General features: G+C 39.6%; 1 protein-coding gene across 2 annotated transcripts in view; it reads left to right on the forward strand.

Annotated features, from left to right (window-relative positions):
* Positions 1 to 20,946, forward strand: part of TEX2 (testis expressed 2) — a 44,975-nt gene that overhangs the window by 21,362 nt on the left and 2,667 nt on the right. For both annotated transcript variants that reach the window (XM_056505756.1, XM_056505757.1), the window contains 9 exons: positions 4,794 to 4,994; positions 6,639 to 6,975; positions 8,093 to 8,340; positions 9,668 to 9,817; positions 11,172 to 11,271; positions 14,474 to 14,606; positions 18,200 to 18,322; positions 20,208 to 20,417; positions 20,643 to 20,763. In XM_056505756.1, coding sequence (XP_056361731.1) covers positions 4,794 to 4,994; positions 6,639 to 6,975; positions 8,093 to 8,340; positions 9,668 to 9,817; positions 11,172 to 11,271; positions 14,474 to 14,606; positions 18,200 to 18,322; positions 20,208 to 20,417; positions 20,643 to 20,763 — 1,623 coding nt within the window. The remainder of the gene's footprint in view (positions 1 to 4,793; positions 4,995 to 6,638; positions 6,976 to 8,092; positions 8,341 to 9,667; positions 9,818 to 11,171; positions 11,272 to 14,473; positions 14,607 to 18,199; positions 18,323 to 20,207; positions 20,418 to 20,642; positions 20,764 to 20,946) is intronic.

Consider the following 20,946-nt stretch of genomic DNA (forward strand, 5'->3'; position numbering starts at 1 on the left):
TTCTTGTGCTTATAACGCACAAAGTAATTGTCTTTAATATGTAAATTCTCCAGGAGTTAAAAAACCAACTCGATGCCCATATTGTAGTGGAACATAATGTAATATGATTTAGGAGATTGCAAGTTATTATTCCCACTTCATATAGCTATTTTCTATTTGCATCTGTCAAAATGAGTACTGGACAGCTTAGATCCTCTGGAAAGGCAGCTAAAGACTTAATCTGTACCAAAACTCAGGGGAATATAGGAAAATCAAACTTGATGCTCTTGCATAAAGATATTCTCTTCAGAACTTGCTGGTCTGATATTCTGGTCTGGACTGCTGTCATGCAATTATGATAAATGCTCTGAGTAAGATCCCTTCATACGGGGCTCAAGGAGTTGAGATTCTGCCAAACTGCTGTCCACCTATTTCTGTACAAGTATGTGTGCATTCTCCCCCATGTAAACGTTGTTTGAGGAGTCTGCATTTCCCAGGTTTCGAAAACTAGTGCAAAATTCCCCTCAACAATTGCTGAAATACTTGAACAGATTGTCTCCCACAAAACTGTTCCTAGGCAGTGGAAAGAAGTAAATGTCTGTTGTGCTGGTGTGTGTTTCTATAATGCCTGTACTTAACTTCAAATGTCCTTGTACTGGGGGAAAACATCCTCCCAACCAGAAAATGCACAAAACCTCTGCATCTTCATTGCATGTTTTTGTATCTGCCTATTCTCCTAGTCTTCAGTTCTCTGGCTTCCTTCTTATCTTTTTTTTTTTTTTTCCTGCCTGCATTTTTTCCTTCTATAATCCATTAGTCTTTTCTAACTTCCTTCTTGGCCTTTCAGCTGTGCATTCTCTTGTGTTGTGCTGGCTGATACGAAAGGTTTTAAGTAACAGCTAAAATGGAAATGAAAAATTTACTCTTTCCATTAGAAAGAACTTTAGGAAAACACAGTTGCAGTGCCTGCTGGAGAAATTGAGGTTTTGAGCCACAGCTGTGCAGAAAGTGGAGACTTTTTATCAGTGTGCTATTCCTGAGTACCATCCAAGGGATTTCACGTTTCATAGTGGTCTCTGGCAGACAGATGTTTTTTCCAGTTAAGGTGATGGTTGCTTCTCCTACCTCAGACATTTGTGTCTTTGTATTCCCTGTGAATGAAGCTCAAAAAATGCATTATATTTTTTCCTAATTTATGAAGCAAAATACTACGGAAGTATTATGAAAGAGTGGTAATAAGGATACTAATACAATTAGTGTGATTTGAGTGATCAACAGTCTTGAAAAAAATTTGGTGCTAAAGCATTTGATAATTATTAACAAGTTAATATCACTAAGAAGCTTTAGGGACAGTTTAAATCCAGGTTTGGGCTTGTATTGTGAAAGTGGCTTTTGCTGATTCTTTTATTTATGTATTTGAAAGTATCATAAGTAATGATTTTAATTTATTTTTACCCACAGACCTAGTCTGTGCCCCCAGCCCTCTGGATGCTTTGTAAGGATCTTCTGCAGTTCTCCACATCCTTCCCTCTCAGGTTATGCTGTAACACACCTGAGACCTTGAATAAGTAACACTAAAAAGGCTTGACTGGGCAGTTCTTACATGAATTATTCTGTTGAACTGCGCTTTTAATAAAAAATTGGAAGCCCAGAGTCAAGAAAGAGAAAAATCAAATTGTGGGGGGAGCTTTTGAAGCTGTTTTTGTAGATGGCCACGTCCCATGGAGCTGAGTGTCAGGGCTGGAGCAGTGGCAGCAGCTGTGGTTGGAGCTGTGATCTGAGCTGGGAAAGCCGTGGTGCTGCCCAGCCCTGGAGCAGCTCTGTTCAGGGGTTCCCAGCCTGATGGCCAGGCACGTTCTCCTGCTTTCAGCTGGGAGTGTGGAGCAACTGCTGACCTTCCTAAATGCAGATCACAGGATCAGTGTCAGGCCAGCAGCTGCACAGTGCCATATGACTGTGGTCATTGTCCTCCCACAATTACTAAATTTCTTATTTTAACAACTTTGCTAGAACAGAGAACCTGTCCTACAGTCACTCTTCCCCTACACAAGGAAATCCATTGTTGCTTCAGTAGTTTGGGAGAATTTGTCTGTTGCTAGCGCATTATAGTAACACAACTTCTCTGTTTGGGTGCATTGCAAAACTATTTCTGTGGGCTATTAATCTTTTGTTCGTTTGGTTTTGCAAAAAGAGAGGCAGAGGTATTTCTGCTGAAATTGTTCTTAAAGTGCAGGAACTTTGGAATGACTTTAGGGGCTTCTTGGATAACCTTCTCTAGGTGAAACAATTTACAGAACTAAAGATCACTGAAGTGAGAAGGTAGGTGGTGTTGTTACCTCCTTTAAACCTGTTAGATAAAAATTCCTGCAGCTGCCACACATTTTCAGATTCATTAATAGAGCGAAGAATTATCATTTAGTGAAGCATTAACATTTGTCAGCCACTGTCAGCCATGCAGTATATCTCTGTAACAAAATAACTTGAAAATCTAGTGCAAAGAAGAAACTTCATCCTTAGAAATTAGATACCTAAAATTTTATGTACAAGGAGGGTTTGTAGTACTCTGCTGTCTCTCTTTCATCCCAACTGCTGTCTGAAAATAAAACCTCAAAAACATTAACGTAAACTTCGTTCTCCAGTTGCTGATAATGTGGTGGTTGTGCAGTGTTTGTACTTCTGTTGGGTTGTGGGTGAGCAGGGGAGGCACTGCAGGGTGTGAGAATTGTGTGTTTGGCAGATTGTACAGCTAATCCATTTGTTTGAACTGGAAAGCCTAGGCACATGGTAGGGATCAGAAAAGCAGTAGGGATTTTTGCTTTTTACTTTGGCACAGGGAAGTAAGTATTTCAATGAGTAAATCACTCCTTGTTTTCATCACAGTTCCATCTCAAACAGGCTGTTAAAGGAATGTCAGGTGCAATCTGACCTTCCTTCCTAGGTACCACATGTACCCATAAGTTTCCAACGTTTCTGCTGAAAATAGAAAGCTTATTAGACTTAGGGCTCATGTGACTGAGCTTCCTATAATGACCCACTCTCCAAGCAGCCCTTTCACTCTGTGCCAGCTGGTGCAGTTTTGGCTGAACGGCCTTCCAGGAGAAGGCAAGAAACTTGTGAGGCAGCAAATTCCCGTCTGTATGTTTGCATGGCTGCAGGCTCCAGACTTTGTCTGAGCTAGAAATAGCTTGGAGATGTGATCAGGGACAGGTGGGAGTTGCTCCAGAGATGTGTGGTCCATATGGATATTCCAGTTCCCGCACACGGTGGCTTTGGGCAGCTCACGTGATGTTCTTGTGCTTCAGTAAATCCAGCTGGAGTTCCTGGCTGAAAATTAATTGCTGTCTGCTCAAAGATGTCTTGGCTAAGTAATTTCTAGGAAGGAGATGGGTTGTGCCTCAAACCTATGTCAGCCCTGCTGTGCAGAATTTAATGGCTTATAGAAAACTCTTCCTCATGCATTGTATTTCCTATATGGGAGTCGTAAGAAAAAAACAACCATAAAGCTTCTTCAAAGAGTATGTCCTAGTATAGGCATTTCTATTAATAAAAAACATAATCTGCTTTGGAGCTGAGCAAAGATGAATGGCTTAATCTTTCCTGAACATAAAAGAAATGCTAATTTATCTAGTTTTTTCAGGCTTTGTAGTAAAAAAAGAGCTAGATGTTGGAGTAAGCAAAACAGATACCACTGTTACTATGGCACCTAAAAAAGTGTGTGCTGTCTACTATGGGAAATTATATGGTACTGAAACTGAAGAAAATTAGCATAAAAGTAAATTTTGCATTTCTGTATGTGGGTGGAAACTTCTTTAAAAAGTTGAAATCTTGCAGTAATTTTTGGGGTGTTTTGCATAAGGTAGTTACAACTTTATGTTTTGAGAAATACTGGGATGCTCATTCAGCTCTCCCCACTTCCCCCCCAGTGTTTGTGAAGGTTCCAGATGTTTATAAAGGTTACATTTGATTTCCTGCTTCCCTTCACTTTCTGTTGACATTGATGAATACTGAGTGTGCTGAATTTAAGGTTCTGATGCAGATAAGAACAATGATCAAAGAATGTTGTATGGCAGGTTAAGAGAAGGAGAACTTCTCCTTGAATGAGTATTCTGCCTACCATCTACCCCATTTATCATCTCTGTTTCTGTAATTAGATATTGGAGGCAAAGCGTTACCCTCATGGTCAGAGTCAGCACTTAGAGGCTTGTTACAGCAGGACTGGCTGGTTTGTTTCGTGTTTCTTTTACAGCACAGAAATTAATTGAATTTAATCCACACGTATGACTCCTGTGTTGTAGCTGGGCAGTTACACAACGTGTTAAATGATCTCAAACGGTGATGGTGCATGAAAGCAAACTCCATTGTGGTCTTCCACTGAGGCCCTAATTGTGGTGATGACAATGTCAGTGCTGTTCTGTGAGCAGACAGGCTGTTTGCTCTGCCCAGGCTCCGGCTGATTAAAGTGTCCGAGCTTGCTGGGAGCAGAGGAGCTGCTGTGCTGCTCAGCCCTCCTGCCCTGTGGCTCTTTCTGCATCCTGCATCTGCAGATCCAACCCTGGCTCCTGGGGATGAGGTGAGAGCACATATACAAAGTGACTGAGTCAGAAAATACACACCTTGTGCTGAGATCTCATCCATATCTCATGCTCTGTTGGTTTGGTGCTATCTCATTTAGGGCATTTATTGCCTCATTCTGTTTATGCACTAAGTGAAATGACTTTAGCAAAAGCTTGGATGATAATTTAAAGTTTTTAGGTACGTGCTGTACTTGGTTTTCCAGCAGCTTAAAACCCTGTTAACAGTGTCTTCTTCTCTAGGGATGGATGAATGAAATTTATAGTTATGATCCAGAAACTTACCATGCTACGTTGACTCACTCTGTCTATGTGCGACTCGAAGGCAGTACCCTACGGCTTTCAAAACCCAATAAAAATATTTCTAGAAGAGCAGTGTACAATGAGCCAAAGCCTGAAGTCACATATGTCAGTCAAAAAATTTATGAACTAACAGATAGCAAGGTGAGTATCTTACTTACATCTGATTTTAACAAAGAATCCTTTGCAAATTCTTTTTAACTCTGAATTTTTTTTTTTCATTCCTCTATTTTCACGTTCTGTCATTATTTAAACAAAACTGTTGTCATGACTAACTTGCAAAAGATTGTGCTGGGGAGGAAGATTGAGCAGGATTTGGAAGAAAGTACATACTTACACAATAAGGGAAAGGCATGATTTTCCTCTGGCAGTTGAGATCAGAGTTAACTCACGGGGGCTCTGAGACTCGTTCCCAATGCATGAGATGACTGCGGGGCTGTTCTGAAGGTTACACCAAAGTGCTTCATCTTTGAGGCATCACCCCAAGGTAGCTAAGACAGCATTTGCCTTTCATTCAAAGAGGGAATGAACATCATATGTGAATGTGGAAGAGGAAAGTGAGAGGTGTCTGTAATGTGACCTGCTCCAGGTACCCTCAGTGCAGGGAAGGAGATGAGGATTTTTGCCATTGGAAGAGTGCATCAACAATAATGCCAGGGCAGTTTTCCTACATGTTGTTTGCCTCCCTCAAATATGTCAAGAGTTGCCACGTGAAGTTGATTCCATTGGCATTGTTTTAAATAATACATCAATACCTAATTATTAAGGGTATGGATTTTTTTTAATGTGTTGCATCAGCCGAGGGCCTTGGCAGTACAGATGTAGGAGGAAACCACACTTCACTTGACTGGAAGTGAGAGGGAGAGAGGGACCAAGGCAACAGTGAGGAAAAGCTCCCTCCTTTTCTCTGAGTCTCTGTGGGAAAGGAGCATGCTGTCAGCTCTGCTCCCATTAAAGGAAGATAGTGAAAAGGATAAAGCAAAAATGTAGATTCCTGCCTTTTGTAGATTTGTTTTCCCACTATGAGGACAAGCAAAGCTCTCATGTGCTGCAGGAGCACTTGACTGATGATGGTTCCTCATGGTATCTTAGAAAAATTTCCAGAACTTCCCCCCACCCAGCCCCAGTTGATTACGGAAGTGCCAAGTGCCCTGACTAATAAACAAATGATGCCTATTCTTCAAGGTATTTGCCCACAGTTTTTGGAGAACACTGTTGAGTTTAGACCCCACATAAAAATTTTTAACTCCTTTTTTTAAAACCACTCTTTTTATTACTAGCATTGTCTTAATTTTATATAAATATACTGAGTTTAGGATATAATTATCTGCAAATCAGTTTTATGGCTTGACTCTTATGCATTTGATGTGGCTGTCACCAACTTCAAACGCTCAATTTCACAAGGGCATGAAAAGTTATGTTCAAAATTCAGTTTGGACTCTGATTATATTATCTTATTTATTTATCTCCCCATGGTTCCAGAAGTAAAGTTCTTGATTTTTCAATTTTTTCTGCAAATCCATGAGAATGGGATCATTTAAATGAAAACAGGGTTTCTAATCCACATGGTATAATCTGCTTAAATGTCCTTTTTTTAATTCCAAGGTTGGCTCACCAAAGACTTAGTGATAGCAGTGGGTTGGATATCCACCAGCAATTTCGAGTCAGTTAAACTGGCAGATCCAGTGTGGGATCTTTCTCTCTTGCATTCCTGTATTCTTTAAGTATAGAAACATAGAGGATACAAGTGAAAAATCAATTTATTTGACCCTTTCATATATCCTTCAGATTTCCCTGGTTCCCAAGAGCCTGGCACGGAAGCGAATTTGGAATAAGAAATACCCAATTTGCATTGAACTCGCCAAACAGGATGACTTCATGGCCAAGGCCCAGGCTGAGAAGGAGACTGCAGAGGAAAAGTTACCTGCTGAAAAAGTGGACTCAAACAGTGAGGAGTCCAAGAAACCTCAGGATGGAGTGAAGTACACTTGCCAAAAGGATCAGGTTCTCTATCTCTTTGGAAGGACGGGTAGGGAGAAGGAGGAGTGGTTCAGAAGGTTCCTTCTTGCATCAAAGCTCAAGTCTGAAGCAAAGAAGCTACCTAGTTTGTGTGGGAGCAAGCCAGGTACTCAGATTTTGTATTCTTGTAGAAGTTTGTTAAAAGAAACAAACCAGTTACGTTTTGGTGGTGCCACAGTGATGTTTACAAGCAAAAAATAATATAATACCAAATTTTTCTCCTTATTTTGGCCTCTTAATGTCACCTTATCCCTCACCTTTTTCCTTCTTGGCTCTATGCTTTCAAATATTATTACTGTTTTTAGACTATTTTATTTTTCAGTGACTGTAATAACTCCTGTCATATTTGTAGGGATTAATTATTTAGTCTCTTCTTTTTCTTTGTGTTGGAACTGATGTCAGCATTTGCAGTATTAGACTCAGTTCTCTCATTTCCAGTTTTTCCTCCTCTATGCTTCCTTCCACTCTAGTCTCCTGTGAAGGACAGAGCTTTCTCATGAGTTAGTGTCACAAGAAAACACATTTCTCTGTTTAAATAAAAGTTCCTGCACTAATATATATATGAATAGATATATATATATCTGAACCAACAAACATTAGTCAATAGTATTGATCAGCTGTTTGGAATATTAATTTAAACCCATCCTATAATACAATTTTAAACCTGAATGACTCATGCTTCTCTGTCTTTATTCTCTGAGAAGCTTTTTAAAAATTAGTTAACATTCTTATTTCTGGCACATAACTTCTTGAAATGCAAATGCAAAATTAATAGCCAATTAAAATTTAATAGTTACGTACTTTTGCCAGTCCTCCTAATTGTAACAGCCTATAATTAGATTAGGAAAAAAATACTTTAGTCATAGGTGCATTTCAATCACCTGACATTTATTTTAGGCATTCCCCAGCAGGGCTGTTGGGAATTCTGCCATGTGTTATACATATGTGAGTGTCCGTATTTAAATATGCTATTGATCAGCTGACTCCTCCAGTCCCACACCCTGCTGAGTGCTGAATCATAGCAAATACTGGCTAATTTGGGTTTAGGACCACCTAAACACACAGCAGTAGAATTTACTTTTAGCCTTTAAAAAAGAAAGCACCACGCTGGTCTTTTTTTGGGAGAAATATCTGTGGAATACATTTGTTCCTTTGAAATTTGATGGTACACTGTGGTATTTGTCAGATTCTCTGTTGAACAGGCATTATTCCTTTGAATTTAGGGGTGCTGCCAGCACACAGTAGAGCTGATAATCAGTCTGGAGTTCTCACACACAGCCGGAGCGGCAGCAAGGGAAGTGCAGAAGAAATCACATCCCAGCCAAAGCTTAAGGACCTGGCTGGCAACATGAGGCAGAAAATGCTTCTGGACTACAATATTTATATGGCAAAGTGTGTTCCACAAGAAAAGAAAAGCCGTTCAGGTAGTCCAGTCCTCAGTGCAGACAGCAGCCCTACAGCTGTGAAAAAGGTAATACTTATACTTCAAAGGAATAGTGAACAGCACCTGTAGCTCTTATTAATCCTTTGGCCTTCTGGGCTGCATCTGAGTCACCCTCAGTAAACAGAACCTCAGTACTAAGTTCAACACTAATAATAAACATGTCTTTAATGTTAAACATGACCACTGTTTGTTTAAAAGCTGTAGTTTATATCAGGCATCTTTGTTTCCAGACTTTCATACAATACCCAGAAAAGGGAATAGGAGGCCATGGTGTAATGTATGAATAAACACATCTTGTGTTCCACCAGGAAAACATATTCTAGCCCCTAACCACTCCTGAAGCTGGGATTGATTTGCTGCTGAATCTGGCACGTGTCAGAAGTCATTCTATAAATAGATGAGCAGTGCTGGCAGAGGAGCTGCGTCACAGCAGAGGCTCCTCACCCAGCTGTCCTGGCAGAGCCAGGCTGCAGCCCTTGCAAGCAGTAGCTGCCAAGAGATGGTGTCCAGAACTGCAGCATCTACCTGCCTGTCTTAGAAAGCACTGCCTTTCTGCTAGCTTCAGGAGTTCTGCCTGGAATAATGTAGGGTGGTGAATTCTTCTGTCATTGCAGGCACTTAATATATTCTGTTTCCTTCATGGAAACTTCCTGTTTTTTCATGGTAGTGTGTGTACACACCCAAAATTATTTGAGCTGCCTTGGCTTTTGTGTGTGTAGTCAGTGATGCAGCATCTGAATGTGCAGTATTTCCAGGTGTTTCAAAATGGTTCTCAAGGAAACGAAGACAGAATTCTCTTGCGCTGTAAACAAAACCTTTAATGCAGCAGAGGGAACAATATAGTTTCCTGAATCCTATATGCAGACACTGCAAGGAGAGTGTGAGTCCTTGTACTGTGTTTATCATCTATTTGTGGTGTTTCTGAACTCGATTTAAGGATTTACGCTTGGGTCTTGCTTTCCAATTTTTTTGATAAAACAAAGGAAGAGTAGAGTACCTGTTCTGCCAGATCTGACTGGCCAGAGAGTATCTCTTCCAGCAAACATATTTATAAATCTGCCCACTCTGGGTTTATCTGCTTTTTCTGCCAGAGGTTAAATTACATACAGCTTTTTCATTTCATTGCCAGAGGTCAGTCTATATCTGTGTGGTCTCATTCCCTCTGCTGCATGTTAGGGTGATGACAGGCTCGTGGCAGCCCAGCTGATGTGTTTGTAAAGTGCTCCCTGTGCTGAGCATTTGGTGTTCTGAGCTGACCTGGACTCTTAACACTGAACTTCCCATATCAATCAGGCATTTTCTGTCCTTATTTTATAGTATTTATAGAGCTGAATAACCTGCGTTATGTTTTTAGTTGCCAGATGCCAACGAGGAAGCTGAAGAAGAAGAACAAGAGGCCTGGGTGAACGCTCTGCTTGGAAGAATATTTTGGGATTTTTTAGGAGAGAAGTATTGGTCTGATCTAGTGTCAAAGAAGATCCAAATGAAACTTAGCAAAATAAAGGTACCTGATCTGGATACTTGCATTATACACTCCTTGGGAAGGAAGTGAAACATATAGTCTTCAAGTTTTAAAATAGTACAAGACTTATTTCACATTTACATGTAAAAGACAATAAATGTGCTGCAGAATGGCAGTTCAGTTTCTGGTGGATCTCAGTATGTTAACTTTGCTGCTTTTGTTTAAAATGAACTACAACTGGATTAGCTATTTGTATCTTTAAAGTTTTTATGTAAAAATTAAAGATTATTTACATTAGGGATGAACAGAATTGCATACAAATGAGGAAATCTGCTTTGGGAAATAGATTGCTTTTAAGGTGGAGGACATCAGGGATCTGCAAGTGTAATGTGTTCCTGTTAACTTCAGACACAAACTACTTGGAGGAGGTCAGTGGGAGCAATAGTTATGGAAAAGCTCTGTGGGGTGACAGGACACAGCTTCCATCAGCTGCACCATCTCAAGGGTGAAGGGAGGAGTGATGCTTTTGAGTGACCTCAGTCTTCCCCTTGCCTTCTGTAATCCTTCTGAACAGCAGCAGTTCATCACAGGCTTTCAGCTCCTCATGTTTGGGGAGGAGTTTGCCTTTCCTAAAGGCAGAGGAAGTTGTTGTCTTGCTGAGGAAAGCTTGGAAATTTAGCTGCCAGCACCAGCTGTGAGATAGTGCTGCCTTTGCTTTGGGAAATAAAAAGTAGCCTAATTCTGCCTGTCTGCTTCCACAATTGTTACAGCAGGGTACCCAGACATCTCATTGGTAACTTTTTAAGTAGAAAGACAGACTGGGAATGGGGACTGGATGTGTTTTTGATGTTAAAGCAGTGTTTGTTCACAGGAGATCTGTTTTCTGTCAATTAGAAATATTTAAGTGAATAGATACCCACATCATGATTCTGCACCTCTGTTTTACTAAAACTATGATGTGGATTTAAAAGGTAATGTTCTATGAAAGAATTTACCAAAGATAAAAGAAGCCGAGACATTGATAAAACATCAATGATATGATATGACTGAAGTTAAAATCCAAAAAAGTCTTTGATTTTTATTAACAGTGAAATAGGATTTAAACCCAGCTTTTTACATACTTTGACTAAGAAGTATGCTGATTGTTTAACGTCAGCATCTAAATTTCAACATAATTTTAAAAAGTTCAGATGCCCAGTCTCTCCCTAAAACGTTTTGAAACTGGCAACTGTGAAATTCTAGAAGAGTAAGAAATTTGTGTAATTATATTTGTGTTCTTTCACTGGTGACACTTCAGCTCAGTCCACTCCTTAGGTTTAGTGAGCTTTCTCCTCTAAGGAAACTGATGTTTAGTTCCATAAAATGTATTTGATTTTTTTATATGCTTTCCTTTTAGCTTCCCTACTTCATGAATGAGCTGACTCTGACTGAGCTTGACATGGGGATAGCAGTGCCCAAGATTCTTCAAGCCTTCAAACCTTCTATTGATCACAGAGGTAAAGAAACCCTAAAAAACCTGCTGGTATTGCCTTTGTATCTGTGGAAAACAGAATGTCGATCTGTTTATCTTGTGTATGGTTTAGGTATCTGTAATAAGAGGTTATTCTGACATACTCAGATATATCTCAGGCTCATAGTAAATGTAATTCTATATATATGGAATTGTGATCGTGTCTTTGCATAGGAAATAATTATTGAACTAAACTAAAATTTGTATGCAACAGAGATGCAGACACTTACCTGATACTGTCATGGTCTGCAGAGGGCAATGCACATCTCCTTGAGACAGATATGATTCTGTAGCATAGGAGAAAACAGGTATGGCTCTCCAAGAGAAGCTACCCTGTTCTGAACACAGGGATTCAGGAAATATAATTGTAATAACTTGGAAAACAAGAATACAGTGTTATTTTGAAAATAAAATGAGCCTTTATTTTGAAGTTTATGTCCTTAATAATATTAAATACAGCTTTTTTTTTTTTTTTAAGCTGGATGACTTTCATATTGCTACTTTGTGAATTAGAGCTGTTTGTTTTCTATTCCTTCTGGCTTGCATATGGTCACATATTTGAGGATACTTGTGTCGCTTAAGTAGTCTTGCAAAAAATAAAAACTTGGAAAGATGTTTTTTGGCTTCAAAAGCATTTGTTCTACATGTTGAGGAGAGCTAGATGCCATCTAAGATATAATCAGAGCAGTCTTTAATTTTAAATTGCATTAGAGTTTCTCCACTCAACATGGAGAAATTTCTAATTGGCCCAAAGGGAAACATTTCCTTGGAAGACCTGGCGTGTTGTCACCTGACCTTTGCAAGAATACCAGATGCATGGGCTTTAGGAGGTGATTAATAAACTTTAATGCTAAAAACTTTGTGCCACTCAAATCACTGTCTAGAAGCATGAGGATAGTAAGTGCTAACCTTTTCCTCATAAAACTGAACAAAACAGACTTTGGGGAAATATAAAAATCCTCTTGGACACAAATTAGTTAATGCTGCCTGTTGTATCCAAATGCTGTTGCTTGCCCTTATCTACTTGAGACTTACAGCTCTTTGGGGAAAAGCCTTATCTATAAAACATTGGGTACTTTGCTCTCAACTTTTCCAAAGAATATTTTCCACTGAGCTTTATAAACAAAGCATGTTTGAAAAGAGCTAACTGTTTGGTTGTCATGAGGAACAAAATCTGTCTTTTTAAGAAAAATAAGAGTTGAATAGATAGAATAAGCTGGAATGCAGTTAGTTTTTGGGGAATTGAAGCATCTTGCTGCTTCTTGTCTTATGCTTCCTGTCTGGGACAGCAGGTTCTCCACAGTATTTAGGAAGTCCTCCAGTGTTCTCAGTTAAGTGGTTGCACTGTTGGTAGAAGTTTTAGTTGGAGTTACAGAACAAAGGAAAACTGCTTAAAATCATTACATGTGTGATGCTTGTAAAGTGGTTTCATAGTTTCTTTTTAATCAGGCTTTCCTTTCAGGGTTTTTGTTGTCAGTGTGTTTTCCTTTTCCTTGATTTACACATTTTTTGAATTCCTTTCTCTGTTCTCATAACTTCAGTTGTGAACAAGGACTAGTTTTTGGGGTTTTTTAGTAAGTGTTTGAGGCAGTCATTCAAGGTAGCCTTTTGTGAGGCTTTAAAGTGCAGTCACTAATTGTGATGTGCTTTGTTTCATCCATACTTTTTTTTACCAGTGCTTGATTACAAAGAAAATACTTTTTTTATTATATGCCTTATCTAATTTACTAAATTTGTTAACAGACAATGTTAGAAAAAAATCTTGTTTCTGTTAATACAGTCCTGCTTGGGTGACAGCATATGCTGTGGCTTTGGTTGTAACTCTGTCAAGGCTAGGGAACAAGAAAACTGAATAAATTGTACCATCTGCCCAATTCTTCACTCCCTCTCCCTCCCTTTTTCCCCTCTGGACAAAGTGTACAAACATTTTGTGGTCAGAAGGAAGTTTCCCTCTCAGTAATGGTGTTCTTTACTTAATTTGATGTACTGTTAAAATTATATTGATGATTGAGTTCTGCTGACTCATTGATTATCCAAAAAGTCTGTTAAGCTGTTTTCATGTTTTTTATCATCTTACTAATACCTTCCTATTGTAAAGAGAAAAAAATCCTTATAAGCTTCTTTGAGTTCTTGTGTTAGGTTTTTAGAAGAGTGTTAGAAAAAATGTGGTGGAAAAGAGTTATTTGGGTTAGTAAAGCACCAACTTGCCTTCATCCCGCTTCCAGCATGTAACCTCACAGGGTGCCAGTTGACCAGGTCTTTGGGAGCTGCCTGTATTTCTGTTACCACAAATGGGTGGGATTATGATAAGGATATGTTTTTGCAGAAAACAATAGTTCTTTAACTGATAAAGTATGACTTTCCTACAACAATAAAACACAAAGAGTAGTTACCATTTGTCCTGGTTTCAGTTTTTTCAACATTATTTGCTTTCAAATAAGTAAATAAGAGTGGAATGGGCCAGTGGTTGATGTGCCAGGTACTGGTGGGGGAACATATTGTGCAGCTGCAGTGTTTGGAAAAGGAAGATGTATGATCTGTGTTTAGTGGCATCTGTTTTTTAACCTCTGGATGACAAATACCTACAGCTTTGGTGCAAGTTGTCACTTAAAAGGCTGAAGCTAATCTTAAAGTATTTCCAAGACAATTTTTCTGGAGATTGCAAAAGGCAAATAATTTGCACAGACAATTGGATTTAACGTAATATTGCACATCTAGAATTGTCTGAGTAATGACTCTTTACACTGAATCCTAAAAGAATGCCTGTAGCTCTATTACTGGGGGAACCTTGTCATTGATTTTCAATACACCACTGGGAAAACAAGAGGCAGCAGGTTGTGGTGTGAGAGAAGCAATATTCCTCTGGGATTTCAAGTTGTGCTTCACTTGGACAGCATCAGTGCTGTAGAGGAGTGTCCCCATTACTGCTTGGCTTGGAGCAATTATGTAAATAGTTTTGAAGTGAATCCCTGATAGTGTTCTATTTCCTTTACCTCATTTCACATCTCTTAAGCAGTTTAGGTGTGTGTAAATCACAGTATTTTTTTAGGCCATTAGCTGTACTCACTGCTGTCTTTTAGTGTGGCTTGGATTTATATCTGGATTTATATTCCATGAGCTTAATGTGATCAGAAAGGCTTGCTTTGTGATTGCTCTTCAAGTGACATCTTTTCTGTTGTTTATTTTAGGACTATGGGTTGATTTGGAAATGTCCTACAATGGATCTTTTCTAATGACCCTTGAGACCAAGATGAACTTGACCAAACTTGGTAAAGAGCCGCTTGGAGAAGCGTTTAAGGTTGGCGACATCGGCAGGGAAGGGTAAGGGATGGAAAATTTTTCTCAAATTTTTCATTGTGAAAAGCTGGGATTTTCCTTGTGTATTTGCAGCCCTGGCTGCTCAGTAGATGAAAGAAATTTTGGGGATGTTTCATACAAGTGAGTGTGGAACATGGCTTTTCTGTTCAACTTTGGTTATGTTATTGATAATAATTTTAATAAAAAACTTCTGTGGTACAACTATCTTTTATATACATATATATATTTCAGTTGTTTTTTTAAATGTCCTGTGACTAAAATTTAGTTTTGTCTTATGCTTGATTTGGGGTTTAGCCAGATAAAACTCAAATACTGGAGATACCTGTTTATTTCTGCACGTATAACAGGCTACTGCAGCATGGTACAGATGCAGCTGGAAACCATGGAGTAGTAAACAATGTGGAAGGCAAACAGTCTCTAACTGTTATGTAAAGACTTTTTCAAAAGCTTTATTGCATCGTGGGAGTAATCACATCCCTGTTTTAGTCTCTGTTTTTCCTCATAGCCATCTTGTGTTTGCCTGCTATGCCTAAGTGAAATGCCTTATGTAGATGGATTAATTAGCAGACACCATACAGTAACTTACCTCCTTTGCATTTGTTCTTTCCTTCTCATTTTTGCAATGTTTGGATGTCATCCATCTGTCCATTTGTATTAACCTAGAGAGTGGCACCTATCAAATATCCATCCCTGGATGGATCCCCTCCTAGCTCTGGAGCCCATTTTTTTTGGTGCAGTATTCTCTTTGTACTTAAGAACTCTGCAGGCCCTGAACAGTAGGTGGTCTCTGATTTAGTGTACAACCACTGCCTACAAATCAAGGAAATAGTCTCTAAATCTGGCCATTTATTTAGCTATGAACAAAACAGTATGGTCTTTCACAATTAAAATACTAGATGCTCATCTAGTCCTGTCATAGCTCTGACCATTTATTCTGAGATATCTTGAAGTAATCCTTAGAGCAGCACTATATTTCAGTGCAGTCATGACAAGAAAATAAATGTGAAAAAAACTATTGGCTGAATGATCTCATACACTGGTAGAAATTCAGGGGATTTAAAATTGACCTAGATTCTCGTTGTCACTGCTTGAAATAAATATTTCTGAATTTACATCACTATAACTGGTAGGTGTGAATTTTACAAAATCCTTTAGTCCTGCCTGCCCAAAAAATGGGGATAGAGGAGGAAGTGTCTATACAAATCAAATTCTTACTTTTCTTCCCCACCCCTTCAGGATATTCTTTGTGTATTTTCATATCTGTTCAGTGCAGGAACAGCCTCAGAAATAATTAGTGAACACTCTCATTCATATATAAAAATCAGGTTGCCTCTGGCTGAGCAATAGGCCCCAGCAAGGCAGATTTAAGTGCCTGTAGCCAAGCAACCAATTACTTGAAGGTACCAACATTAACTGCATTGCTCCCTGCACAGGGCTGGGATGTTTCAAAGCTCAGGGCCAGGTAGCAGCTCTACATAAAGAACCGTCTAATGTATTCTGGTTTGGATGAGGGGTTTTTTGTTACTTGTTTTTGTTTTTTTTTTTTTCCTTAAAAAATGGCTATTAAATAAATTAAGGACTGATAAGTATGTAACAATTTGATCCTCATCTATACCTTCCTATGTGTTAGTTAATTTTAATTCTACTGGCTTTTTTAATTATCAGTTGACAATTGCTGTGACAAATCAAATTACTCTGCCTGTGTTTGCATCCATGGTCACATTGTCAGTAAGTGATGAGTGTTGGTTGCTGAGCTCATTTCTGGCCCTTAGGAGCTCATAACAAACCATCTTTTGAGATGCAGTAACCACAAAGTGGTGTGAGAATGGCACCTACTCATCCAGAGAGAGGAGGGGGGGAAAACAGCTCTGGGTTTAACTGTCTCTGGCTGTTGTCAGTGTAAAGCAAGACAAATGGGTCACTGTTGCACTTGCTGTTTGAAATAGAAGTGAAGTGTGCTGAGACACAGTCTGGCAAAGCTGTCTTGCACGCCCTCTCAGGAAAATGCTGCTCTCAGAAAGGGTAGGAAACTATTTAATTGCCAATTTTATAAAAGTAATACATTACAGATTCTGCTAAACAGGAGATGAGGCAAAAGCAGGCAGGTTAACCCAAAGTTACTGCAGCTTCTTAACCCATCAGTCCTTTTGGCTTGGTAGAACCAAATAAAAACAAACTGACAAATGGCAATTCATAAAATATTGTGCAATCTTTACAGGAACAATACAGTAGCTCCAAAGTGATTTTTTTCTTCCAATGTTTGTGCTATATAAATGGTCCATTGTATACAGAGCTCCCCTGAAATCTCACTTAAGCTTATTTATTGTTGCTTTGTTTAATGTGAGGAAATCCTGTGGTCTGAGCCACTCGGTGCTTGTGAGGCACTTCAGAGGACCCCTTGAAGTAGGAAATAAAGCACCTTCTTATAAGAAGGTGACACCTTTGGAACACCTGAGAATGCCCTGAACAGGCTTTGAGCTGGATGCTACAACGTGCACAGGAAAGAGAAGTGAGGTCACACCCTGGTGGAAAATGGACAGTTTGAATCTGACCTAAAAATGTGAATTTCTGTGAGGAACAGCTCCAGCATTGCTGTTTGGGCCAGTGATAGGCACCACCCTCACATCCTTGGGGAGGTGGCTCAGTTTGGTTTGCTCCTTCACTCCTCTGCAGGTACAAAATCTTCTGGATAGGAAGAGGTTTGCAATTCTGATTCCATAGACTGGGTAGGAAATGCTTCAGTGTGGACGGGTCCTGGGATTGCTGCTCCAGTGGGGAAGGACTCTTGTGCATTGTGAGCTGTCCCTTTACATTTAGGACTTCATGCAGCAGTTTGTTCTGTGTACAGAGTAACAGGCAGTGGCCTCAGCCCATGCCTGGTGTGAGGTTAATGCTTCAAATACATTTCCAAGAACACACACACAAAGAAGACACAGCTATAAAGTGTATTCTGAACATGCTGTAGAGTTTATATTCATGGGTATAGTCCCTTGGACTAAAGCCATATGCTTTTGAAGCCTATGTTGTGTAACTGTTTCAAGCTCTTGCTTTCAGTAGAGATATGTTAATTCTGAAGTGTATCCATTGTATCCTTGTCTCATTTAAATCCGTTTAAAATATTTAAAATTTTTCTTGTGATTTTGTACATAAAATCTACAGTTTTAAGTCTAGGAATTAGTCACTACTGTGGTACTTTGTATACAAAGGGCAACACTTGTTTATTACTTCACCTTTTTCCCCACGACATTAAAAAAAAGGGTTTGTCCAAACCCTAATTCTGCTCAACTCATGGAAAACCGTGAGCAGCAACAGAGATGCTTCCAAATGTATTTGAATAATGTCCACATTTGATTTGAATATGTAGAACAGCCACCCCCATGCCAGCCTCTTTCATGAAGGATTATGTTCCACTGGGGAAAACAGAAACATTTCTGTTTTGAAAGCTGATTCTGCCAGACTTTTGGTTTTCTTCTTTTAGATAGCATTTATAAGAGAGGGGAGGGGAAGTTCAGAAACCTGTAATGTCAGCCAAAGCTGTACAGGATGAATAGCTATTTAAGGACATTGCATTTGACCTGAAAATTGCATTGTTTCAGTTTCAGGCCAAGGGCGTATTGTCTTGCAGACAGCGATGAGGAATCCTCCAGCGCTGGCTCTTCGGAGGAAGACGATGCTCCTGAGCTGGCAGGAGAGAAGCAGGTGACTGCAGGAGGAGAAGGGTGAGCTGTTTAATCCTTCCCTCCCCCCAGAGCTGATAGCTGGTGCCAGTGCTGGGATGCTCTTTGTCCCCCAGCATGGCAGGGTGTGAATCTGTCCAGGCAGTGAGGGAACCCCAGCCGCCCGTTTCCATGGCAGAGGGCAGCAGTGGAGCCCTGCTCACCCCAGCCCTGCAGGGACTGCTCCAGCTGCCCTGGGCACCTCCCAGTCTCTTCTCTGCTGGATTGCTGGGAGGGCAGAGAAGCTCTGGGGACTTTACCCAGCATGTCCTACCTGGTGGCAGAGCCAAGAACAGGATTTTGTGTGAAAACTTGAAACCCTCTCCATACGGTATTACCCCTATGCTGATCCTGCCAATCTCTTATTTCCAGTGTTCCATTTTCTTTAAGAAAACAACTGTTACTCAAGCCTGTTTTTTCTTGCTCAGTTTTGTGTTGTTTTTTTTTTTTCCCTTGGGGACTTTGTGTGTCTGGGTTGTGCAATACTGCCCTCTGATGCTGTGCTTGGATTTCAAAGAAAATTTCCCAACATCAGTGATGCCACAGTCATTCCTTGTTTTGGCTGTGGCTCTGATTTTTTGCTTTCTGCATCTGATTGCAATTATGCCATGCAAAGAGAAAGCTGAATGTCTGAGCCCAGAGTGTCTGAGACAATCACAATGTTTTCTATGTCTGAACATATCTTAGCGATTTTTACAGTGAGTATACCAGAAGACTCATGACTTACTCAAAATGTTCCAGAGAATTTTAGTATTTTACTCCTGAACACTTTTGAAAATTGTGTGAGGAGTTATTTGATTAATGCATTTGATGCATTTCATATCTTCTTGAAATTCATAGATCATATAAAGAACTCTTTATCAAGAGGACAAAGAGGGAGAATGAAGAATCTTAATGTAAAATACTGAAATAATTTTCTTACACCTATTAAAAATCTGTATTACTACCACTATAGAATCTGATGGGAGAATAACTTCTTTCTCTGGGTAAAGATACAGCTAGTATAAAATCCCAGAGTCAAAATTTATTTACCCTTTTTATATCAGCTGAACAGGGTTTTTTTTCTGTTATGTTGTGCTAAGGACAAAACTGTAAAAGTTAGAGTTGGAATAATTTTTTTTTTCCCCCTGGATAGGAAAATGTCATTTCCTTAGGAAGGTTATCTCTGCTACATAACACCAAGAGCCACAATTAGACATGATATATTGTGTGTGGAAAATACCAAATGTGCTATTTTTGGAGTGTGTATTTCCAAGATGAGATGGGGTAAGATAAGACATATTCAGCTCTTAAGGCATCTGTTTCAAAAGCCAGGAATACTGTCTGACACAATTGCCAGGAAAAGCCCACTTTCTGCAGACACAGTTAACCATTTCTGGACTATCATTCCACTCACTGCCAAAACTGTATTCCTCTTCTTTTTCAGCATCCTTATACTGATAAATGCTACAGTGCCTTAAAATTAAAACATTTTTGTTCAACACACACAGTTAAACAATTAGACACAATGGTTGGGCGTTCTATGCTGATGATTTGTGCACATCTTGGTGCATCAGTGTCTCGACTGATCGTTTTTTTGAAATGGTAGTAGACAAGTTGTCACTTCTCATGCCAGCTTGCTGGCATAAATGATCTAAGTGTATTTGCAGTTTTAAAAAATGTTGCGTTTCCAAAGGAGGGCTCAGACTGAACAGAGCTTCTGCCAGACAGTTGTTGCTGACAGAATACAGCTGGTGGGTGCAGGCCCTAGGACATACTGCTTGGCCACGTATCTGTTCAGAACTTTTATATCAAAAACTTTAATGGTTTAATAGAAAATCCATATCTGTCTTAGCAAATAGGTTTAAGAAAATTATCTTGATGCCCTTTTCCTATTCTCTGTCTAAAGGTATGTTGTAGGACATCGAACAAGTAAAATCATGAGAATTGTGGATAAAATTACAAAGTCAAAGTACTTTCAGAAAGCAACAGAGACTGAGTTTATTAAGAAGAAAATTGAAGAGGTCTCCAATACTCCATTGCTGCTAACAGTTGAAGTACAGGAGTGCAGAGGAACACTAGTGATTAACATTCCACCTCCACCCACTGACAGAATATGGTAAGAGGAGCTCAGAGTGAGCTGGGCAGTGTTTCAGGTGTGCTACGTGGGGGATTGAAGCTAAGAAAAAACTTAAAGCCTGGCTTGAGTGGGTTCTGGGCAAGGTGCAGTACAAATTAATTGTAACTGAGGTAAGAACTGTTATTAAGAGAAAACTGTTACAGGTTTAAATACCTATTTTGTTGGGATGTCTGTACTAAATGCTGCTCTGTGTTCTCTCCCAAGGTACGGCTTCCGAAGGCCTCCCTACCTGGAGTTAAAAGCACGGCCAAAACTTGGTGAGAGAGAAGTGACTCTGGTTCATGTAACGGACTGGATAGCAAGGAAACTGGAACAGGAGTTCCAGGTGTGTTTCCTTCACATTCTCCTTTCAGTGATGATAGTTTTGGTCAGTTAAAGGGGTGGGGTATTTAATTTTCGTATGTCCCCTAATTAATTTATATCTAATCATGTCCTCCACTTCTCCCGGCCAGTGGGATGGATGTTGAGAACTCAGCTTAAACTGACTGCTGGGATGGTCTTAAGGCTC

The sequence above is a fragment of the Oenanthe melanoleuca genome, chromosome 18 (genome assembly GCF_029582105.1).
Source record: "Oenanthe melanoleuca isolate GR-GAL-2019-014 chromosome 18, OMel1.0, whole genome shotgun sequence".
NCBI lineage: Eukaryota > Metazoa > Chordata > Aves > Passeriformes > Muscicapidae > Oenanthe > Oenanthe melanoleuca.